This window comes from Pseudonaja textilis, chromosome 14 (genome assembly GCF_049901715.1).
Source record: "Pseudonaja textilis isolate UNSWEBS1 chromosome 14, rPseTex1.2, whole genome shotgun sequence".
NCBI classification, from domain to species: Eukaryota; Metazoa; Chordata; class Lepidosauria; order Squamata; family Elapidae; genus Pseudonaja; species Pseudonaja textilis.
In genome coordinates this window covers 13,206,364-13,231,629 of record NC_142003.1, presented here as the reverse complement: position 1 = coordinate 13,231,629, position 25,266 = coordinate 13,206,364, and the positions used below count along the sequence as shown (strand labels likewise).

Below are 25,266 nucleotides of genomic sequence, written 5' to 3'. Positions count from 1 at the left end.
CAGGAAATAAAAGCCAGGTAAGAGCCCGGGATGGAGGGTGGGCCACAACAGCAGCAGACATAGAACCGGTTCTATGCCTGCTGCTCTTCAGAACTACCAGTTCTACAGAGGTGGAAAGAACCGGTAGAAACCCACCCCTGCTCCTCCCCCTTCGTGCCACTTCTCTTCCCTGACTTCACACAGGTCCCCCTGTCCCATCAGGGCCTTTTCTCCCTTACACAAAGAGTCGCTCAAACACAAAGACTGATTCAATGGGGTTTTATTGGTTTCCCTTTAACATCTCAAGTGCTTCAGATCATCCCACGGCATAGGCGGTACACGAATGTTAAACCCGAAAAGCGGATGTGTGGCGAAACATCTACCTAGACACAGAGCCACCTTTTCAGATTCCTGAACCAAGGGTGACATTAAATGCTCGTCCGCTGGGAGAACTTTGGCAGGAATGGAGGGGAGGGGGCGTTTCTGCCCCTGACACCTTGACAAAGAGTGTTGAATATGCAAGAGAATACAGAGCCCTTCCAAAGCCCACCAAGGCAGCTCAGAGCCACCTCTCTTCCCGCAGTGTGGGAGGGAATTGGATTCCAGGCTGTTTAATGCATGCACACAAGAACACACAGCCTCACCCCCAGAGCCTGTCTCCTTCAGGGCATCCAGAAAGGAAGGAGGGGGGCATCGCCCAAGTCTTTCGGAAGCACTCAGCTTCGTGTTTTCATGCTTGGATTTGTTCCCAGATGCTATGTCTGGATCGAGACCACAGTCCAAGGCTGTTTTCATGGTGATGGAGGGGGTGGGCGGGGAAGGAAGAGCCATGGGGGCCCAGCACCACTTTCCACCTTCTTGACAGGCCTCTAAATAGTCACCCTCAGAATCGTTCCCGGGGTCCTCTTGGCGTGAAGCCAAGCCCAGTATTCTGTCTTGGCAACTGAACGAAGAGGGAGGGTTCTTGAGGGCCCCCGTGCATTCAGACCCAGGCCACAGTCGGTTGGCCAAACAACTGGCAGTTTAGGACGCGGAACCCTAAACAGCCTCCAGTTCAGATCTAGGCTGCCCGTGGAGAGGGAGCACAGCGAGGGTTACTCTTTAGAAACAAGGTTTTGCTGGTTACGCCATCGAAGGGGAGGGTGGGTCACACATGCAGTCTCAATGTTACACCTCTGTACACACGGCATCTCCGGCGGTCTGATCCAAGGCCATCCAGGGACAGGTTGGGCTCAGACAGGAGTGGTTCGTCTGTTAGCGGGGTTGTTATGCAAAGATTCCTTGAACTCTTTAGGGAGGGAGTTGTGGATCTGTAAAAAACCGTGATCTCTCTCTGAGTTCAGCAAAGTCCCAATAGTCACCTTGGAAGGATCCCTGGAAAGAGTGAACATGGAGATGTCGGTGGACGGGATGGTGTTAAAGCCTTTGCCGATGGGAGACAGGTCCCTCGACCGAGGCTCTGTGGAGCGAGAGCTGGATCGCCGTCGGAACCGGTACCGATAGGTGGGCAGGCGGGCAAAGGTGGACTTCTTCAGGAGGGCCACGGAGTGAGATTTGGCCCGGATCTGGCGGTGCTTCTCGATGTACATGTGGACAGCAACAACACCAACCATCTCGGCAATGATGAAGGAGAGGGCACCAAAGTAGAAAGACCACCCGTAGGAATAGCTCTTCTTGGAGTCACTCTGCCCGGGGTCCCCTGCGTTGGCCGAGATGTAAACTATGATCCCAATGATGTTGCTGAGCCCTGAAAGGAAGAGCAGAGAGCAAGACAACGTAAGTTGGGTCTCTGGCATCCGAAAAGAGATACAGTCCAACTCAGCATCTGATGCCGCTTTCTGATGCTCTTGATCAATGGTTTTCAACTTTGGCAACCTTAAGATTCTGGACTTCAGTCCCCAGAATCCCCCAGCCACATCTCACATAGACAAACTGCAGACACCTTTCTCGTATCAGTACTGTAAATAGACCTGTAGAGTTTCCTGTGAATTTACAAATTTCCATTAAGTCATCCATATGCTTCACCGTTTAGAGTGGCAGAATACAATCGCAACCGGCAAGGTGTTCCAGCCTGAAACCAGTGTGCATGGTCTTTCTGGGTCAAGACAAGGAAATCCTGGGTCTATTTAGGATCCTTCACCCAGACTTTCCTAGCAACGGAGGAGACCCCCACAAAGTGCTTCTGTTATGATGCCAGAACCCAGGAGAACTATATTTCCTGGTCCTTTTTGACCCTGGGAGCAGGGTGGGATCCTACTGGTTCTCCCCAGTTTGGGCGAACCGGTTGTTAATTTTATGGCTGGTTCGGTGAACTGGCAAATCCCATCCCTGGCTGGCCTCGCCCACCCCACCCTGCCCATCCCAGGAGTCCCCGGATGGCCCACTTTGGATTCCACATAAGTGCAGGGTCCATGTAGAGGCTCCCAGAAACTCCAGAAGGCAGGAAATGGGCCTGTTTCCAGCCTTCAGAGAGCCTCTGGAGCCCAGGGAGGCCATTTTTGCCCTGGAGACTTGAGGAAAGCCCCTCCAGAGCCCGGGGCAGGTGAAAACGCCCGCCCCGGTGGTGCAGGAAGCCGATTTGGCCACACCCACCATGGCCACACCCACCCAGCAACCGGGCAGAGAACTGGCTGTTAAATTATTTGAAGCCCACCCCTGCTGGGAGGGAGGTCCACCTATGGAAGGCGTGGTCTGCATCTGTCTTGTACAAACCTTTGAAGGGCAGCAACAGACCCCTCATGGAGAGGGAACTTCGTCCATCGGAACCAAAGGAGCAATTGGATCTCTTTACCCTTTTGTTTTTAATATGGTATTAGCAACGGTCACCACCCATAATCACTCTATGAGAGAGCTGGGTAGTTCCTAAATATGATAAATAAATAAATAAAAATTCAAGTGACGTCAAGAGGAACAAGAGGAAGAGTAGGTGAGACACTTTGTCCAAGGCCAGGGTGGGCTGGCATCTCCTGAATCTGTTTTTTTTTTAAATGTTGTATCTGATTTTTCTTTTAAAGAGGCCACAGACTTGGTTCAGACTTGGAATCGGAGGAGCAACAGGAAAAATGCAAGATGGATTTCAGTTATGAAGATAAGACGGTGTTTCATGGATGTGACCTTGAAGGTGTGGAAGCCGGTGATTAAATGTGTAACATGCATAAAAGGAATGTATAAAAATTCTGAAGGCAACATAAATATGATGTCATTCTTTCTGGCTCCTTTCATGACATCTGCACAGCTCCACATTTGGCTCTGTGAAATCACTGTTTTCTAAGTCTTGCAATTCAAAACTTGAGTTTATTTTTACTTTTGCAGTTTCTTAATCATTGAGCCCATAAAACTGGCCTCATGTAACAGTTTGATATCCTTTCCCTTGTCTAGCTTCGCACAGGCAATGTCCAAATGTGATTTCTTTACTTTATTAGATAAAGCCAGTCGAGGTAACTGCAGGCTGTTATTAGGGCTTTAGTGCTAAGAACAGCCAGCTGTGGCTTAGGCAATAAACCATGGTTGAAATACATTATGACTTACTGTAAAGCACAGAAACAATAATTGTGGCTTGTTAAAACACATCATAACTTAGTATAATGAGTGAGTCTTGTTTTCTCCGCCTTTTCGGTGGTGGTATGCTACCGGTTTGGCCCAGTTTCCCTGAACCGGTAGTAAAAATCACTACCCGTTGAGCCCAACCGGTAGTTAAAAAAAGCCTCCGACAATCAGCTGAGAGGATAATAGACCAAAAAGCGAAAAGCGCATGGGAGGGTTGCTCCTAGCCTTTTGTTTCTTCCACCTCTCAACTAATTGGCTTGTTAGGTGCACACGTGCGCATGTGCACACACAATCACCCAGCGAACCGGTAGCGACTAAGGTTGGATCCCACAACTTCCCCTTCTGTATCTTATCTGTACTTTCTTTGATAATCTGCTCGGATCCCCTTGTATTATATCTTTTATGGAAAATGCTCCAGTATGAAATCATCCTACTTAAGGTTGCGAGCGTATTTCATATGGCCCCGATCCAGGCTGCTGTCAAACGTGGTGAATTGCATAAAAATGGAACTCACCTGCGGAAACGAAGAAGATTCCTGCGCTCAGGATGACGTTGAGTTTGCTCTTGTAGAACTCACTGGCCGCCACGCAGAGCCCCCCGAAGAAGAGGAGTCCCACGCTGAGGAGGGGGAAGATGCTGGAGGCTCTTACAGCACCTGGAGGGAGACAAGGAGAGGGTTGGGGGTCTGGAGAGGGCAGCTGCAGCTGGTCCAGAGCGAGACTATCCCAGGGTGGCAGCAGCCTCTGCAGAGAGGCTAAAATGGCAGCGGTGGCTTTGCAGTCAAAGCCCATTTTGCAGATGTCGTGTGCAGGGGTGGGCTTCAAACATTTCAGCAAAGGGTTCTTTGCCCAGTTGCCTGGGTGTGCGTGGCCATGGTGTGCATGGCCTAGTCGGCCTCCAGCACCACAGCGGTGGGACGGGGACATTTTTGTTTTGCCTGGGTTCCAGAGGCTTTTGTCAAGCCCCTGGGAGGGTGAAAATGGCCGCCCTGAGCTTCGGAGGCTCCCTGGAAGCCGGAAACAGGCCCATTTCCAGCCTTCCGGAGCCCCTGGGAGGCCCATTTTTCACCTCCCCCAAGCCTCTGCGTGCACCCTGCTCTTACCTGCATCTAAAACAGGCTATGTGGAGACTCCTGGGAGGGGAGGGGAGGGTGGGACCACCCAGGAGTGGGATTTGGGGGTCTTCTGAACTGCACAGAATCTTAGCTAGGGGCTCTCCTGAACCCCTGCGAACCCTCAGCAGCCCATCCCTGATGACATGGATAGAGACTTCGATTACGGCTACCAAGGAGGCTTTTTCGGTCAGCGCAGAGAAACCAGATTGCTTGCTATCTCTTTCAGCGGACCAAGCCAGCCATTGGGAGGTATCAGCACATCACCTGTGTTGGGTTTGAGAAAAAAGGCTAGAGAAGAGACACTGTTTGGATTACCTGCTCGGAATAACAGAATTGGAAGGGACCTTGGAGGTCTTCTAGCCCAATCCCTAGACCAGTGGTCCCCAACCTTTGTGGCATCACGGCTTGGCTGGTGGGGAGGGAGAGGGGAACTGGGCCATGTGAGTGGCAGGCCTGTGCGCGCACACAGATGCATGCAGTTCAAGTCCTGCAAGCTGTGGGGTAGCACATGCGCACATGTGCACACGGCTCAGCTGCAAGTTGAGGTTGCATGCCCGTGTGTGTGCGTGCCACCCCACCACTCATGTGGCGCAGTTGCAAATGAGCCACAGCCCGGTGGTGGGCTGCAGCCCAGGGGTTGGAGACCCCTGTCCTATATAATTCCAGACAAATGGTTATCCAATCTCTTCTTAAAACCTTCCAGTGTTGGAGCATTCACAACTTCTGGAGGCAAGCAGTTCCACTGGCTAATTGCTCGAAGTGTCAGGAAAGTTCTCCTTATTTCTAGGTTGCTTCTCTCCTTGATTCATTTCCATCCATGGCTTCTTGTCTTGCCTTCTAGTGGCAGCCCCTCAAATATTGGAAAACTGCTCCAACAGAAATCAGTTAATGAAGGTAAACATCATTAATTATTTCACTGCTTTAGAATGAATGCAGCGCTTAGCAAAGAGTTTAGGGTCCCTGTTTCAAAACAGGATTTGAGCCCACCCCAATTTGATTCCCCCCATGTGGCCCACAGTGTGGTTGCCCCACGTGTGGGTGAGGCAGCCTTTCCTGACTGAGTCGCCCGCCTCTTGCCCCATCAGGATCCCTGAACTTACGCAAGAGATACTCAGCCGCATCCTGTTCATAATCAGCATCTTCTGGAAAATGATTGATCTGCTTGCAGATTCCTCGGAAGGTCCCTGAGGGGGTAAAAGTGGGGGGGTGGATGTAAGACTCTGGGAAGCACCAGGATGCTGGACCAGGCCAGCCAGGGCTGTGAAGGGCCCTGCATCTCAGGACAACACAGTCCCTCGGCCTGGCTCCAGGAGGGGAGAAAGAGGAGGCCGAGCTACCATGTGATGCTCTGGGACGAGGCAAGAAAGCAACTCAAACTTTCCCCCAAATGCTCCCACATTTATGGCAAGTTCTGGAGCAAAGCACTTACACGCACACCCAGCAGCCTCTGGCTGCGAGAAGTCCAGCAAAACACTGTTATCACAATGGCTTCAAGGCAAGAAGTCCACCAAGCAAAGGAACAAGGCAATGATAAGGCAAGAAGTCCAGCAGACTCCAGACGTCAGCAACACCACACAAAATTCCGTGAATTCAGTGCTTGTTCCTGACAAACAATCCTCCCCAAGGTGTCTCCTTAAGTCTTAGTCCCCGGGTGTGCCTTGTGAAGAGGGGTGGGGCACTCTTCTCCTGAGTCGTCAGGTTGGCCTGTGGCATTCCTGACTTCCCTCCACTCTCCATGCTCAGGGATCAGGAGGGGGTGGTCCTTGCTCATCGCCTGAGCTCCATCGCTCCTCATCTCCACTGCCTGCCCACTCTCGGTCGTCCTGCCCCCGTTCCTTCCTGCTGGCAAGCCACACACACACACACACACACACACACACACACACACACACACTCCTCGAGAGCATCACCTCAGGCCATCCCCTGCTGGCTGGGCTCCTTCTGGATTATCACCCCCATCACATACTCCTAGCTTTCCAGCAGGGCTGCTCCTCTGCTTAACACTGATTCCTTTATTTAAATTGATATTGCTGTTGTAACAGGATTAATCCCTTGAGGAGACAGCAAAGTTTGGCAATCTCTCCAAAATTCAATTGAAATTCGGTTAAGGAGGCTGAAAGCAAAGTGAAGCTTACCACACCTCCTCCTCCTCCTCCTCCTCCTCCTCCTCCTCCTCCTCCTCCACCACCCCTGAGCCACCCTAGTGCAGCTGGACCTAGCAAAGACCACCACGGTTGGTGCCCCTGGCCAGAAACCCTCCAGCATGCAAGTGTAGCTTTATTTTTAATAACACAAATCTCTAAGTTGCTCGCAAGCTTGAGCTGCTTCTCCTGGTTGTAACTTCTTTCCTTTTGCCTCCCCCCTCACGGCAGATGGAATCGGCTTTTGCTGTGTAGGTAACATCTGTCTACGTGGAATCATAATCCACAAAAACAAAGACAATGACAAACCAATTCATGGATGTTCCTGATTTCCGAACTCTGACGTGACCCCATGGTCACCTCTAACAGCACCTGGGATGATTCTGCCCTCGGGTTGTGACAGCTCCCACCTGCATAGACTCTCCCCCTCGGCCATGTTTTAACAGATTAACAGAGTTGGAAGGGACCTTGTAGGTCATCTAGTCCAACCCCACACCCAAGCTGGAGACGCCACCCCATTTCTGACAGATGGCAGTCCAGTCTCTTCTTCAAAGCCTCCAGGGATGAAGCTCCCACAACTTCCAAAGGCAACTTCTGTTCCATTGGCTGGTTGTTCTCACTGTCAGAAAATCCCTCCTTATTTCCAGGCTGAAACTCTGATTGATTGGTAACGGGTTCATATTTATGACCGTTGCCGGGTCCTGGGTTAATTGACAAGCAAAGTCAATGAGGAATCTAGATTCACTTAATGACCAGGCATTTGGATCTTTCCTTCCTCCTGCTATATTTGCAGACATTGTTTCTTGCCTTGTTTAGTAAGGAACACTAGATCACAGGTTAACCATAACAGATTGACAGCATTGGAAGGGATCTTGTAGGTCATCTAGTCCAACCCCCCCTGCTCAAGCAGGAGACCCTACACCATTCCTGACAAATGGCTGTCCAATGTCTTATTAAAAGGCCTCCAGTGATGAAGCCCCCACAACCTCGGAAGGCAACTTCTGTTCCATTGGTTGATTGTTCTCACTGTCGGAAAGTTTCTCCTTATTTCCAGGTTGAATCTCTCCTCGATCAGTTTCCATCCATTATTCCTTGTCTGGCCCTCAGGTGCCTTGGAGAATAGCTTGACCCCTTCCTCCTCCTCCCTGTGGCAGCCCCTCAAATCTTGGAAGACTGCTATCCTGTCTCCCCTGGTCCTTCTCTTCCCTAGACTGGCCAGGCCCAGTTCAAGTGCAGCAACCAAGCTTCCTGCATCAAAGCAAGGGACTCTCTAGGGCTGGAGGTGAAGACTGCCCTGTGGTGGGATCAGTTCTCCACATCTTGAGTGGTTGACTGACCCCATTTCTGGATGAAGCGTGAAGGTCTTCCTGCGCATACTAATTGGGCCTCTTGGCCCTGGCAGCCTCGCGCTCGCTTCCGTTGGAGTCCTGTTTCAGATCTTCCTTTTTGGCCATCCAATTTAACTTGCCCTTGGGCCAGGAGACAATCTTGCTCAGGCCTGCGTCCCATGATGGTGATAACAATGGACAAAGTTGCACAACAAACGTTCCCCTGCACAACCCCCTCCCCCCTGAAATCAGGCCAGCAAACAACCATGTTTGTTCCAGAGATTGTGGCAGTCAGCCTGGAGCTGCGTTGGCAGAACTTAGAGGCCATCTTAGGATTGCTCTGTAATTTAATAAAGGGAAAAAACCCACAAACAAATAAAGTGATCTTCCTCTGCTTGAATTCACTTATCAGTTTCCATTCCCCCATCCCTGCTTCCCAGTGGCCCTCTGCGCAACAAGAGCTAATTGCAATATCAGGAATATTGCCTTGTAAACAGTCAGAGTTCAGGCTACCTAGGAAAAAAAGTCTGACCACAAAGCAGCCTCCAAATTCAAATCTGATGTTTAGGCACACCTGGTGTCCAGTCCTCTCTCTTGAGAATGAATGTGGGGTTTGTTTCTTAAGGAAAAACTCACAGCGTGCTGCCTTCTTAAAAAAGTTTTGCTCGGGTCATGGCCCTCCGACAGCTCGTCTTCAGTTCTCTGCATTTAGGGATCTGCATTGGTATTTTCTCAGCATTTCTTTTTATATCCTCACAGAAATAACTATCCTGCCCTCCTCCTCCTGCCTACACCACAGTCGCTGCATCCATTGACATTTTAGAATGCCAGCACTGAGCTTTGGGTTATGTTTCACATCTCTGATAGCTTCATTTTTTGTGGGTCCTTCACTGTGTCTCTGTTTAAGCAGTTGTCATAAAGGGTAGGACTGTTTTCAGTTGTGGCAGGAATATTCCTTGGCAGTGCAGTGCATCATGCCAAAAATCTCCTCTCTAACAATGGTATAGGCACATGGTCATAGAGCACCCTGTTCGTTTTGGTGCAAGAGGCCCAGCCAACCACTGAAATAGCTAGTTTCAGTGAATTGTCTAGTCTAAAGAAAAGAAGGACTAGGGGAGACATGATAGCGGTGTTCCAATATCTGAGGGGCTGCCCCAAAGAAGAGGGTGTCAAGCTATTCTCCAAAGCACCTCAAGGCAGGACAAGAAGCAACGGGTAGAAGCTGATCAAGGGGAGAAGCAACCGGGAATTAAGGAGAAACTTCCTAACAGTGAAGACAATTAACTAGCGGAACAGCTTGACTCCAGAGATTGTGGGCTCTCCATCACTGGAGGTTTTAAGAAGAGTGTAAACAGTCACTTATCTAAAATGGTATAGGTTCTCCTGCTTGAGCAGGGGGTTGGACTAGAAGACCTCCAAGGTCCCTTCCAGTCTATTTTCTATTCTATTCTATTCTATTCTATTCTATTCTATTCTATTCTATTCTATTCTATTCTATTCTATTCCATTTTCTATTCTATTCTATTCTATTCTATTCTATTCTATTCTATTCTATTCTATTCTATTCTATTCCATTCCATTCCATTCCATTCCATTTTCTATTCTATTCCATTCCATTTTCTATTCTATTGTATTCTATTCTATTCCATTCCATTCCATTCCATTCCATTCCATTCCATTCCATACTACTCTATTCTGACAATGGAATACCAAGTGGCCTTCGAGAAACTTAACTGCCTGTTTTGCAGCTTAGTTGGTATTAAAACACCCAGACCCTAACGCCCCATTTATCATTCAGACAGATGCTAGTGATGTGGCTGTGGGGGAGCATCGCTCTTGCATTGAAATGAATAGGGTGCCCTACAACCATGTGCCTATATACTTCCAAAAAAATCAACGAGACTGAACAGCAGTGGGCGGTCTGTGAAAAGGAGGCTGATGCAGTTGGAGGCATTTCCTGGGAGGGGGCAAAACACCTTTTGAGGTGTGGACTGATCATAAGAACTTGGAAGCCCTAAAGTCCCCTGGAGGCTGTTGCCCAAGCAGATCCCCTGGGCTAAATATTTTAACACTTTAAATTTCACCTTGTGTTACCTCCCAGGAGGGAAAGACTTCCTAGCAGATGCTTTGTCCAGAATGCCGCAAGGCAACAGCTGTAAGCCAGATGTGATCAGGCCAATCATTCCATCCTGCCAGCTTGCAGCACCAGTCACCACCAGGGTGGAAGCAAAAATGAAGACAAAGATGTAGAGAGGATTCTAAAGGCAGCACTAGATAATGACAAGGGGTTCCAAGACCACAAAGGTGAATGTACGGTGCAGAACAGTAATAGCCTGGGTAGGAGCCAAGTTATACATTTCCGAAAGTCAATGATGACTGGTGGTAAAGAAAAGCCATGATTCTAAAACCGTGGGACATTTTGGTTTTGTAAAAACCCTACACTTAACCAAATGGCAATTTTAGTGACCATCACTTAAAGAAGACATTGAAAGCTATGTAGCCATATGTGTCTCAGCAAAACAACAATAGGGAACAACACCACGATTCCACCAACCAGTGACCAGAGTCTCATGGAAGTAAATTTCCATGGACTTCATAGTGGAATTCCCCAAAAGTTTCGGGGATCACAATGATTTCAGTGATAACCGATCTATTTTTTAAACAAGTACACTTTGTGTGTTGTCAAAAAAATCCCTTCTGCACACCACCCTGGCTAAGCTGTTTGTGCAGTATATCTATAAATGGTGTGGTATTTCATAGCAAATAATATCTGATTGCGAAATGCGATTCGCTTTAAAGTTCTGGCAGAAGTTTTTAAAACATTTGGGAACAACCCAGGGGTTTAGTTCCACCCAGAAACAAATGGAGGCTTTGAATGTATGAATGGGGCCCAAGAACAATTCAGGTATTATGTTAATAACCAACAGGAAAACTAGATGTACCTCCTCCTGTTTGCTAAAGTGGTTTACAACAACTCCATGCATAGCAACACTGGTTTCACCCCATTCAAAGTAGCTAAGGGACAAGATTTTACATCCATGCCTCAATTGCCCCTAGCCGCCCCTTCCATTGCACCTTTGAAGGATTATGGATTATGCAATTACAAAACACCTGGCCATTGATGAGAAAAATGCTAGAGGAAGCAAGGGAATCACATGAAGAACAAGCGGATAAAAAAACCCCTAAAAACTTTTAAAATAGGAGATCATGTTTACCTGTCCATTAGATAGGTGCAATCCAAACAACCTTCCAAAAAACTGGGACCTAAGTATGGTCCTTTCCCTATTAAGAGGATTTTTAACCCAGTGTCTGTTGAACTTGAGCTGCCTTAGATGTATTCACCGAATTTTTCATTGCAGCTGCCTTAAACCTGAAATCTTCTGCCCACTATGGCCAACACTGCCACCCCCCCACCACCTGAATCTCTCATGATTGCGGATGAACAGCATGGAGCCTCTGTGGCGCAGTGGTTAGAGTGCAGTACTGCAAACTACTTCTGCAGCCAGCTGCCTACAATTTGGCAGTTCAAATCCCACCAGGTTCAAGGCTGACCCAGCCTTCCATCCGAGGTGGTAAAATGAGGACCCAAACTGCTTAGAGAGGGCTGTAAAGCACTATAAAGTGGTATGTAAATCTAGGTGCTATTGCAATTTTGAAGTTAAAGACATATTAGACTCCCGTAGGCATTGTGGGAAACACCAGTACTTAGTTGCATGGAAAGACTTTCCTCTCTCCAAGACTATACGGCGGGATGTGAAGTACATTTAAGTGTCCAAACTCATAAAAACCAATTTCCACAACCAATATCCTGACCAACCAAAGTAATTTGTTTATGTAATCATATGTTTGTTATTTTTCCTTTCCCCTCTTTTCTCCTTTGCAGGCCTAATGTCCCTGTTATTGTGGGGGGTGGCATATCAGGTCCAGCATCTTTGGCTTGGCATTTCACTGGTGTCCTCCCATCAAAGGAATGGGGGGAGGGGACAAATGGGCATGGGGGAACGGACAGAGAATGAAGAAAATAGTTTTGTATTGATGCACGAGAAAGTCAGATTCCACCTGACTTTACTGCAACCAGCATCTTTTAGTAAAATACCTTTCACTTCAATCAAATGGAGTTGAGAGCTTTTTCTTTCCTAAGATATCAGACTGGGGGAGGTCTGTGTTCTGACCCACACCTTTTTCTGATAAATCACAAATTCAAAAGGAACAAAAACCTTGCAATGCTTTTACAAAATAATTAGCTGTGATAAGCACAAGCCTTGCCAAGCTGTGCGAGACTGATAACAGACAAGAAATAATTTGCAAAATAAGAATCTTCAAATATAAACTCAAGATACTGGAATGTCTATGAGGCTGTAGTTTCAAAATGTCTTTGCCTTCTGCAAAGCACGCTTGTTTCACAGCTGGCTTTTATCTTCTTGAAGGAGGGGCCATTACCTTGCAGCCTTACTCCCGAGTCACCCATGCTGTTGTAACTGCTCTTTCCTATGAGCAATCCTGTGTGCACATGCACTTGGCACAGGCTCCTTGGGAACCTCCTCCTCATTGCTGCCAGCCCCCACAATCTCTGAAGGCAGCAGTCCACTCCCTAATGGTCCTGGCCCCTCATCTGAGTCTCACTCTCCTCAGCCATCTTGCCACCTGCTGCTGGCTAACCACAACAGTCTAACATCCTGGGCTGTGTCAGTATATACTCATATATACTAGCCTCTTCTATAACAACAAACCTATCTAATCAGCAAAACCCCAAATCAAAGCTTCATTTCTCCCCACCTCAAGCACAAAGTCCAGAAGTGGTTTCCAAGCAGAAACAAAGTTGATTGTGTTCTTTTCTGTAATCAAAGCCATCCATTTCGCTACCTCTGCTAACTCCATCAACTTTTGCAGCCAGTCATCCATTGTGGGAATCAAAGTATCCTTCTCAGGCTCTGCTTTCCCAATTTGGAAATCTCATGCTGCTTAGAGAATAAGCTCAGGGTGGACTCGAGGGTCAAAATCCAAGGTTAAAAAGCCATTCCAGGAAAGGCAGGGGATGAAGGCAGCAGAAAGAGGATCCACACAAATTCTCAGTCAGGACAGAAGAAGAGAACATAAAGGGATATTGGGCAAGAGGACATTAGAAAAGAAGGAAAAAGTCCCTAAAGGAGAGAGGCTTTCTGTTTTATAGTCACAGACACTCAGCTTATTCCTTCTTATTTAAACTGTTCCCTTTGTTTTCTAGCTTGTTCCTTTGTAAAGACTCCCATAAGAGAGCTATGCTGCACACCTCCTTTTCTAATAAACAGTTTGATGGATGGTGCATTCATGCCTTGAGTGCTGGAAATCAGTCGTAATATATAAGCAAGCAAGCTCTACCATGACCCTTTGGGCTACAGAAGTGCTTGAAGGCTCAGAGGACTCAGAGCCAGAGAACATCTCCTTCAAGGACACCCATTGAAGGGTTTGGCATGATTACCAAGAATTATAGAGGTTCTCCAGAGTTTGACCTGTCACAGTAACACCATCAGATTTTCCCCTAAGGTGGTTTTTCAAAAGGCAGCTGGATGTTTTTCCTTGAAGACATTTTGCTTCACACCCAAGAAGCTTCCTTGGTTCTGACTGAATGGTGGAAGATAGATTGATTTATATACTGTACAGTCTTCTGTTCATTAGCACTCTTTCTGAGGATCACTGAAGCCACTGGAAGTTTATCTGGGCCCTCGGGATAACCTGAAAAGTGCAAATGCGTGTGGAGACTTATTGGAACTGCTGAAAGGGCTGTGTTGTACACTGGAGAGTGATGATGTTGTATATCTCCCCTTGTGTTGTGAGAGGGCTGTACAATCTTAATGCAGGTGGCCTCTTTGAGTCAGAACTGAAGAAGCTTCTTGGATGAGAAGTGAAACATCTTCAAGGAAAAACCAAGTCTACTTGCCTTTTGGGACAACCATGACCTGGATGACTGAGAATCTTCTTGGACCATCAACAGTTGCTTCTCTGGATTTTGTGCTTTTAAGGAGGATGTTGAAAGGTCATGTGAAGAAAACCAAGAGAGGAGAAGAAGAGTTAAGTCTTCCTCAGTCAGCTCTGGCCCCAGTTATAGGAAGGGGAAACAAACTCACCAGCTGAAGAAAAAGGACCAGCTGGGACCAGTATGGAGTTATGGGAGGTGCCGGGCATATTTAATTTGGAGCCAAAGAGGGGACATCTATACTGCAATTTTCTTGAGAAAACATCTCAGGTCCCTTCTCCCTCCCCTCTGAAGGATGGGCGTCCCTCCCTCCTTCCGCAGCTCCTAGGTGTCATCCCCTGGGGTCTCTCCCATTCATCAACCTTGCGAGTGGCTGTGCCAGTGGGATGGCACGAAGAATCGGAGAGTTTGGGAGCCTGACTGTGCCCTCCCCAAACACGTTGGCCGCCTACACCGAGAAGAGAAGCGAGTGGGATCCATCAAGTCACACCCACCCACCCCCAGAGGAGCTCCTGAAGGAGCCTTCCCTCCATGGTGTTGCTTAGAAACCTGGGGAGAAAGTGCCAGAGAAACTCAGGCATAATTTTTAACAGAACCTTTTCAACTGCCGTTTCAGTCTGGCTTTCCAAAGTCTGCTCGTTATCAGTAAAACACTACCTGGCACCTCCACCAAACTCTGCACAATGCAGATTTATTGGGGCAGGTCTACGGTTCAGCTTCTCCAGAACGGTGGCCCATCTGAGCTCAGGTTTGGGCAACGTTGCCAGTCCTGAAGTCTGGCGTTTTTGCAAGACAGCGGGGGTTTTGGGGGGAGTTGGTGGATGGGGAAGGTAGGAAGCTACCTTTATGCATCTATCCACCCTTCTCACACATTTCCTCTATTGTCTACCACCTTCTTGATGAATTTCACCAGAGCAGGGATGCACCTGCTGCTTTCTGACTTCCTGCAGATCACAGGGAGTGTCTGAGGGGAATAAGAGAATTTTGGGGCAAGAGCAGTAGGCATATGTGCACCGATGCACAGCTCCATTTGTGTGCAAATTCATGTGGAAGCACTCGCCACTCATGTGAGTGGAGCTGTGAGTGCAAGTGCCTGCTACTCACATGAGTGGAGCTTTACATGCGTGCATTTCCCCTCCACTTGCGTGAGTGGAGCTGTGTGCGCACTGCGTGCTTCCCTGCCACTCATACTGCCCTGTTCTGGACTGGCTGTGGCCTGGGTGTTGGGGACCCCTGCCTTAAAGCACCATGAATGCAACATGAAACAGTCAGTTCACTCTCCAACTAACCAACAGGAGGGCACAAAAAATGGCATCCAGTCTGTTTGGCTTTGCAAAACAGACCCATATTTGCAACTGGGTGGCACCAAGCCTCCCCGGGCCTCATTCTCCTGGCTTTTTTGTGAAGCAATAGAGAAAGTATTTTTTTTGAACCTCTGAACAACAGAGAAGAATCAGGTGCTGGGACCAGGATGAGTCAAGAGCTCCAGGGAATTTATTGGAAAACCAGATGCACTTTGGCTTCCTGCTGAATTTCGGCTGAGCAGGAAAGTAATGGGTTTAATTTCCTACGATTCATCACAATCACAACCCTGATTGTGTCATCCCAAGTCTGACACAAATTTCGCATCTTCTGCTCTTGGGGCAGCCCCGGGTCCCTCTCAGAATCAACCCACATCAAGGCTCCAGGCGTCCTTCTTCCAGATGGGGAGGGAGATCTATGACAAGGGCAACGCTACTAAGAAGAGCAACTTTGCGCGTGGAGGGTCCCAACTTTCAGCTTGGTGTCTCTGGTTTGTTTTCCAAGAATCGTGTTGGGACACACCTTGATGACCTTTAAAAAAAACTGCTGCCAGTCTGTACGTGTCCTTAGGTAGTCTCTCCCAGTCTGTTGTTGGCATTCATTTATCATGCAGAAGAACAAAGGAAGAAATACTTCAATTCCCATTATCCCCACCGAGGGTGGTTTTCGGGCATAGAAATCTGATGCAACTGGAGGGCTGCCAAATTGGGAAAATTTGCCCCATGGAGGGGAAGAAAAATCCAAAGGAGAGCCCAAACCCTAGATGGTAGCCAAGTACTACCAAAACTTCCCTCGGTCATCTAATGGCCCTCTCTGATGAGAAGGCTTGTGGGAGCCTTTTCAACCAGAATCCATGCAAAAGCACCAATCTTGTTCTCGGGCAGCGGGCCAATTGAATTCTTCCTTGTTCTGAGTTTAGAAGGAGAGACAAACTAAAAATAAGGATGAATTTTCTGACCCTGAAAGCCATGAAACCATTCCGGATGAATTGACAATGGCTCTGCTGAGACCGGAGCTAATGACTGTGGCAGGAGGCAGGCAAGAGCCATTGAGGGGAGCAGCTTTTTGTAATCCCTTTCTGGAGAAGGGGAACACTTGGGATTGCCCACATGCGCTTCGTGCAGTTTGAAATGTATGGCTGTGAAAGTTGGACCATAAGGAAGGCTGAGCACTAAAGAATGGAGGCCTTTGAACTCTGGTGCTGGAGAAGACTCCTGCGAGTCCCTTGGACTGCAAGGCCATCCAACCGGTCAGTCCTAGAGGAGATGAGCCCTGACTGCTCTTTAGAAGGCCAGATGTTGAAGATGAAACTCAAAGACTTTGGCCACCTCATGAGAAGGAAGGACTCCCTGGAGAAGAGCCGGATGCTGGGAAAGATGGAGGGCAATAGAGGAAGAAGGGGACGGCAGAGAAGGAGGGGGCTGGATGGAGTCCCTGAAGCAGTCGGCCTGAGCTTAAATGGACTCCAGAAGATGGTAGAGGACAGGAAGGCCTGGAGGAATGTTGTCCATGGGGTCACGATGGGTCAGACATGACTTCACAACTAACAACAACAACTTCAGAGAGTTGCTCCTTAGGAGGAGACTGCAAGCCAGTGGTCTATGGCAGGTTTAAAACTTTGTAAGAGGAGTGGACGCCATCTTGGCTCCAACCACAGCACTTTTAAGGATGCTGGATTTGCATACTTCCTTTTCTAATCACTTGTGGAAATTGCTGTTAATATTTTGTAGCTGTTATGAACCTTTGGATTGGGTGAGTTTGCTTCAATTCTTAATGAAAGAAGTTTTAAATATAAGTTTAAGGAACAAGGAAGTTTTGGAATTAACAGCAAAAGAGTGATTAGAACAATGATTTCTGAAAGTTACAAATGGACTAAGGATTTGAAATAAGATTTCAAAATTAGTTATAAGAATTCTTCCCCTGGGAAAGTGCTGTTTTGAACTCTTAAAAAGTTACATAATAGGACAGAATTTTGCAGGCTGGATCCTAGAAGGAACCAGAAGGAACTAAAAATACATTGAAAGGAGAAAAACACTTTGATTTGATTTGCTAATACAGAGTGGAGCAAGATATTCGGCATTGGGTGTATTAAAGATTATTGGTGAACAATGGACTTAGGAGTTAATTTTGAGAGCGTTTGCTAGATAGATTGTGTTTAAAAGATGCTATGGAAGAGAACAAAGTTTTACATGTCAAAATTGACTGATTCGAAAGTGGATTTAGAAATTATAGGCTACAAGAATGATATGGAAAAAGATGCTACACTGGAGAGACAAAGTCTGACGAATTAAAACATGTATATACAAATGGCAATCTTCCCCAAAAGGACCTGTAATTTTTCTAGATTGGATTTACAAAAGAGAGTTGTTAAAGCTTTGAAGAATTTTGTGAGAAGGAACAAAGGAAAGATGAAAAAAATCAAATTCTAAGACAATATTTGAAAAGATTAAAGATCAAGATTGTTAAAAATAAAAGGGAGAAATATAAAATTGATTCTTTTGATCAATATTAAAATAGATATGTTATCTCGGGCAACCTTCAATGGACCTTTGCTGATCAGAACTGAATGAGGCTTTAAAGATTAGTTTACAGATAAGACTGGATTATGGGAAAAGAGAACTTTTGTTGTATTTTAAGCTAAGGTGATAAGTTATACTTATGGTGAAGGGGGAAGTCAATTTTTATATATTTCTTTTCCTTTTCTATAACATTTTTCTTTCTTTTCTATTTTTTCTTTTCTGCACTTTTGATGTTTTCCTTTTATTCTTTTCTTCTTATCAGTTTGTCTATTTTCAATTGTAATATTTAATATATTTATTAGATTAAAAAAAGAGAAAGCCATGAAGTAGTGAAACATCAGCCTGTCTCCAGGAATTCTAGGGGCTCCATCACTGGAGAATTGAAACAAAGGCTGGACGCCATTTGCCTGCTCTGGGCTGAGAACAGAAGATATCTGGGGTCCCTCCAACCACCTGAGGCTATAACTTTACCTTCACTACAAATGTCCTTCCACAAGGAAGGGCAGGCCAAGAAAGCCCCTTGACACCATGCTGGGGATTAGAACATGGAATAATAGGGTTGGAAGCAGAGGTGGGATTCAGCAGGTTCTGAACAGTTCTGGAGAACCAGTAGCGGAAATTGTGAGTGGTTCAGAGAACCGGCAAATATCACCTCTGACTGGCCCCGCCCAAATCATTCTCTGCCTTCCATTGAGTCCCAGCTGATTGGCTGGGTCTTCTTTGGTTAACCTGCATAGGAGAACGGAGCTGGAAAGCAGGCTAGTGGGGTGGGGAGGGAATGGAGATTTTGCAGTGACCTTCCCCTGCCATGCCCACCAAGCCACGCCCACAGAACCGGTAGTAAAATTTTTTGAATCTCACCACTGGTTGGTAGGGACCTTGGAGGTCCTCCCCGCCCGTGGCTGGAGATCCTACACCATTCTGGACTTTCTTTGGGCTTGATGGGATGGATACATGTGACCATAGAAAGAATAACAGAATAATAGAGTTGGAAGGGGACCCTGGAGGTCCTTCAGTCCAACTCCTGTCCAAGCAGGAGATCCTATACCATTTCGGAGAAATGGATGTCCAGTCTCTTCTCGAAGGCCTCCAGTGATGGAGCACCCAGAACTTCTGAAGGCAAACCATTCCACCCACCGGTTAATTGTTCTCCCTGTGCGGAAGTTTCTCCTGGAGAGACAGGACTGTGGCCAGCGAGCTGAGACCACAAGAGACAGCCCTCAGGGGGGGTTCCCTTGCTGCCCATCACCTGGTTTCATGAGGGCACCCATCCGATTTATCCATGACATATTCATCTTGGACTCTTAAGGAAGCGTCACTCCACCCTATTCATTAAAACCCTACAATGGTTCCCATGGCAACAGCTTAGTCATGTAGCATCCAGAAATATTCTCAGACTTTGCAGAAAACTCTGTGGGATGATAGTTAAGCCAAGAGAAGATTGCTTCCCAACTGGGCAAGGAGGCTTTTCAGGTTGGACCGCAGAACTGAGACACAAAGACCCACGACAGCTGCCTGATTTAGGTCTGTCCATTGCTGCCTCTTGCTTGCCTGCAACACCACAGTTGTGCATTCAGATGTGACCCATCCCATTATCTGAACCAGGACAACCTGCTTCAATTCATCAGACCTTTTCTCAGGTACCACACAAAAGTTGGGCTAACCTAACCCTAGGAGTCACCCAAGTTTAACTCTTTTCCCACCATTTCAGAATAATCTTTTGCTGCCTTAAAAATATATATATAATTCAAATGGAAGGTGTGCATGTGTATTTGGGCAGAAAGAAGCAATGTTTGATTTGGTGTAAGAACAGCTGGAAAATATATTCAGAGGAAGGAAGGATGCATTTTAGAATAAAGCCCTAATACAATTCTTCTTTTGAGGGGTTAGGGGTGAGTTCAAGGCTGTTCTTCTAACTGCTGAGACGGCGTCAAGGAAAGAATAATTGTCCTAATAACGAGGTGGGGCCCCAATTGGAGGAGGCCACCAGTGTCAGTAGGCACTGATAGTGCATGGAGGGAGCAGGCGCTCCCTACTTTACTTTGGACCTCTTAGGAGGGAGAAGAACCTCCTGCTTCTCATGTGTAGCACCTGCCTTATCTGTAGCGGTAGCCCTCGCCAGACAGAGCTGAATGGAAGAGCTGTGGATGAAGACCTGGGGTCCATATAGGAATTTATGACTGGTTGGACAGATTTAAAGGCTATTTTTCTGGTTTGATGTCTACGTTCCTGCTACTTTTAGTGTGGTTTGTACTCTGCCCTCTGTTCTGGAAATTCAGGAGGGAGAGAGAGAGAGAGAGAGAGAGGGAGGAAGGCCGGCAAGGGAGACCCTTCAGCTGCCGCTGACCCATCCCTGTGGCTTTCATGTGCCCCGAGGGTGGAAAATATGAGAACATTCTGGAAAAGGAGGGAGCGAGAGAGCAGAGGTGGAGGCCTGGCGATGGAGGCACGGAGTTGCAAATGGCAATTGAAGCCTGTTTCATTCATGGCTTCTGAAGGGTGATGGGGCAAGGCAAGGAAGAAGGTAAGTGCTGCCGGGAGAAAGTACATGCGGGAGCCAGCCCCAAGAGCTGCTGAGCTGGGGTGTCTGGAAGGAATTTGAAGTGAGGAGAATCTTTCCATTATTATAAAGCCAGTGCATCCCTTCAAACCAAACAGATCTCCAAGAAAGGAAAGTCAGAGGTCCAGAGATCTTAACAGATCTGTTAAAAAGAGCAATGAGGGAGGACAGAAGAGTTGGGGGAGAGGGGGACTGAACCCAAACACAACCACAGAACCTCGGTTGGGATCTCTCTTTACCATCTCTCCCCCCCCCCACATAATGTAAAGTGGGCAGTTCTGTCCACCTGGAGTCCCAGGTACTTCTTTGTCCTCCCACGTAGCTTTGGAAGCGCTCACAAAGGTAACGGTCTGCTAGTCACATTTCTAGGCTCTATCATGTCACAAGACCTAAAATGGACACCTAACATCAAAAACGTCATCAAAAAAGCACAACGAAGAATGTTCTTTCTGCACCAACTCAGGAAGCTCAAACTGCCCAAAAGGAGCTGCTGATCCAGTTCTACAGAGGAACGATGGAGTCTGTCATCTGCACCTCTGTAATTGTCTGGTTTGGTTCTGCAACCCAACAGGACAGACACAGACTTCAGAGAGTAATTAGGACTGCAGAAAAAATAATGGCTACCAACCTGCCTTCTATCGAGGACCTGCATGCTCCACGAGTCAAAAAGAGGGCTGTGAAAATATCCACAGACCCCTCACATCCCGGACATAAACTGTTTCAACTCCTTCCCTCAAAACGACGCTATAGAGCACTGCACCACTAGACACAAGGACAGTTTTCCCCTGAATGTCATCACTCTGCTAAACAAATCCCTGCTTGTATCCTTATGATTTATATTGACTGTTCCCTAGTATGATTTGATTGCCTATTTGCCCATGCCTATATATAGTGTTGCACCTTATGACTCTTAATGAATATTTCTTTTCTTTTTATGTACACTGAGAGCATTTGCACCAAGACAAATTCCTTGTGTGTCCAATCACACTTGGCCAATAAAGAATTCATTCCTTCCTTCATTCATTCAGGCATGGACACTCCTTCTTGGTCCTTCATCCTTTTGACAACAGCTCACTGCGATATGCCTTTACGTACAGGCAAACGTAGGATTGCGTTTGAAGAGGAGGATTAAGCTCCCAACCAACAGACGAGAAAATGGAAACAACTCTCAACTTGAGACATGCGGTGTTGTTGATCCACTGATGCAATTCTCCCTCTGTCTGATTCTACCTAATTTACATTGTATTTTGTGGAAATATTCTCGGAAGCAGGAGAGAGATAGCAAACCTGGGCCTGGACTCTGCCTAATATTGTTGTGGAGGTTTTGGAGCAAAGGGCACAAGGACAGCAGTCCTTGGGGGCCTCCTTTACCAGAAAGTGGTACCCTGAACAATGGGAAAGCAAAGATATGTCTGGAAGTTGAGGGCTACAAGGCAGAAAATCCTAGTGGTCTGGTTGCCTGGCTAGTTTCCGGAAGATAGGCAGGTCCTTGTCCCTGAATCTGGGATTATTTTTGTTGCTAGGCAAAATGGCCCTTTTGGGAGGGCTGCAGAGCTGGAGAGGTTTATGGTGGAGGAATACTGTGGTCCTCAGCTGAGAAGATGGAAGGCTGGAGTTTCTCTAGGTTGCAGTTTCCTTGCACGGGCTACACGTGGGCTGGGCTGTGTGCTGGTGGGGAGGTTGAGTTGGGATGGCAAGAGCTTTGTTTTTGGCAGGGAGGGTCAGTTTGGGTCTGATGAGGTTAGGCAAATTGGTTTTGACCCTGGTCAGACCGAAAAGAGGTCTGTGTCTATGGCTGTGGGGGTAGCCTCCATTTGGATTGCTAGGGTTACGGTTTCCACTCCACTTCTCTCCCTGCAGGTCTGCCCAGTCAGTTTGCTGGTTTGGTGAATGAATTTTCACCAGATCAGCCAAAGCACGCCCATTCAAAGGTTATGTCTAGAGAACAGGTTTGACTACCGAGCACCTGGGGATGACTAGAGACCTCTAGCTGGGACCTCCTCCTGAGTAAACTAGGGATTTCTCAAAGGACCCATTTGCTCCATGGTGCTTGACAACCTGACATCTAGAAGAACTTGGACAGGGGGGCCATTGGGAGGCAAGCTGGCTGTGTGCACCGAGGATTTAAAAATATGCCTTTCATTATTTCTGAAGTGGGGATGATCTTTATCAGACACTAATCTTTGCCTTCATGAGTGCTCAAAAAGGAAATGATGATTAAACAATGATATAACGTTTAAAACAGAACCAAGATGCTTGAATGTAAAATTGAAAGCAATAAATTAAAAGGGGAAAGGGAAAAGGAAAGATTTGGGAAAACAGATGGGGTGTGGCCATTTTTTCCACTAATGGGGGGGTGGGTCAAACATGGTTAGTCCTCCTCCTTCGTCCCAGACAAAAGCCCTGGCTCAGGAGCTCTTTAGCAGACTGGGTGGGGGGTGGGGGCGGCACACCCAATTCCAAGGGGTTCAAACCCTGAAAGAATTAGGGACAAACCCCCATTCTGCCAATCCAGGTGGGTAGGTAAGTGGAGGGAAGCCAGGAAAATCAAGGCTGAGAGGAGGGAAATCTCCAGTTTGGGGTTTTTGTCCTGTATCCTCTTGAGAGGAGAGGAGCATCACTGAAACTAGATGTGAGGTTGACAATTTTTCTCTTGATTTTAAGGACAATCCTATGGGGTGTTGTAGCACTGTGTGTGACTGTGTGAGAAAGAGAGAGAGAGACCTGCAGTCGAGAAGAGAGCTGAGATTACCTTCCTTTGACATAATGATTTCCTTTCTCCCTCGTTGCCTTTCTGATCCTCTTCTATTCTGGAACCTTGATATACAACACGAAGATTTAAATCCTCCAGGGATCAGGGTGCTCCTTCTGGGAAAAGCCTTTCTAGCCCCATTTCCCCGTCTCTAATTAAGCTACTGGAGTAAGGGATTGTCCCCGTCTCCTCCTGAGTAAACCAGGGACTTCTCTGGGATAAAGGGGCCGCTGGCACTCACCCCGAGAATTGCAGGGAGGGCTCAGTCAGACCGGGGCTGGTTTAGAGCCCACCTATGCAGGGGTGGGATTCAAAAGTTCCCACCACCGGTCCTGTGGGCGTGGCTTGGTAGGCGTGGCTGCAGGGCTGGGATCGTGCGACTCTCGCGATTCCGGGATTGTGTGTGTGCATATACCAAATGTGCACTTTGCGCACTCGTTAAAACAATAAAAACTAAGCTACTTCTGCTCTCAGCTGTTTAGCACATCAATCTGCTCTGCCACGCCAAACAGCGGAGAGAAAGGACCTAGGAGCAGGGGCAGGTGGAGAGCGTCGGACAGGCTCGGAGCGAACCGGTTCTCTGCCAACTGATCTTTGGCGCTACTGGTACACCAGAACCAGTAGAATACCACCACAACTCCTATGTGAGCCACCAAGGCCCCAGGCACTCATTACAGCAGGGGTTGCCAACCTTTTGGACCTCAGCGACCCCCAAACTCATAATTTTAAATCCCGCGGACCATAGACCCTGGGAAAGTCCCCCCAAAAAAGTCTGCAGGAAAATCCCCCACCCCATTTTCCTACCGATAGATCATTCTTTATTTGGCATCGCAGGATACCGTCTCCAGCTCCATTTTTGGGGGAAGGGAGAGAGAGAGACTTCTGGCTTCATGTAAGGAAAGCAGCAGAATCAGCAGAAGTCTTTCTTTCTCTCCCCCAAACTCTGCCAGAAATGAGTCTTTGTGAGACTTGTCACACCGGCGCAGCCTCTTGGAGCAGGAGGCCTTGCAGGGTCCCAAAGACTCATTTCTGGTGGAGTTTGGGGGAGAGAAAGGAAGACTTTTGCTGCTTTCTTTGTGTGCAGCCAAAAGCAGAAGAAGGAAGAAGCGGAAAGGAGCAGCCCGGTGGCCAGGAGAGGCTCATGGGGTGTGTGGGGCAAGTTCCCCCCCTCCGCCCTTTCCCCCTCCCCTCACTACCTCATGTTGTTTGCAATGCAAGTGACACAATCCTTGTGTTCTTGTGGGCCATGTGGTTGGCGCAGCCTTGTGTTCCCGCACAGCCTGGATTAATTGCTTTGGGCGGGACATTCCTCTGTGGACCACCAAAATTTTCTCATGGACCACCAGTGGTCCCCAGCCCACTGGTTGGTGACCACTGCATCACAGGGATTTACCTGTTGACCTGATGACTGAACAAGCTCACAGCAGGGAAAACAGCCTCAGACAGCCTGGCTCGGAATCTGGGGTTGGTAGAAAGGGGGCTTGTTGTGGTATCATCTGGGTTTTTGCTAAGGACTGCCCAGTATTAGTTTTATTCCTTGTCTATTTTCATAAATTCCTTTTACGATCAATTGAATAAATCAGTACTTTTCCACCTTGGTGAAGGAGTATAGTGGTCAAACCAATATTTGCTGTTTGCTTCTGATATGATATACGCTGCTAGAAATCATTTATTAGGAATTAAGCTTTGTTATTGGCTTCTGCTTATATTATTGTATACTGTCAGGAATTAGTTGTCAGGAATTAATTCTAGGTTAGTAAATTGTAGCCTTGATACTGGCTACCATTAGTACAAAGTTTGTTACCTTGCTTCTGTGTCTCGCTTCTGTTCTTGGCTTCGAAGCTTAGGCACATCCTCGGAAATATAGAAGAAACTGTTACACAGGAATATCAGGTCCAATAGATAAAAGAATCCGAGTAGGAAGTTTCCTGCCTCATAGATTCTGAATCCTGAAAGAATTCTGCTGAATAAACAACTTGGCCAGGGAGGGAAACCTCCCCCAGAGGAACGCTCCATGGATAAGGTAGACAGAGACAGGGACCTGAACCAAGAACGCTTTAAAGACCACGTTG

General features: G+C 47.4%; 1 protein-coding gene across 1 annotated transcript in view; it reads right to left on the bottom strand.

Annotated features, from left to right (window-relative positions):
- Nucleotides 1-244: 244 nt before the first annotated feature.
- Nucleotides 245-25,266, bottom strand: part of CACNG3 (calcium voltage-gated channel auxiliary subunit gamma 3) — a 76,062-nt gene continuing 51,040 nt past the window's right edge. Inside the window, exons 2-4 of the mRNA XM_026704627.2 lie at nucleotides 5,740-5,823; nucleotides 4,040-4,180; nucleotides 245-1,726 (exon numbers count right to left, since the gene is read on the bottom strand). Coding sequence (XP_026560412.1) covers nucleotides 1,212-1,726; nucleotides 4,040-4,180; nucleotides 5,740-5,823 — 740 coding nt within the window. The 3' untranslated portion in view covers nucleotides 245-1,211. The remainder of the gene's footprint in view (nucleotides 1,727-4,039; nucleotides 4,181-5,739; nucleotides 5,824-25,266) is intronic.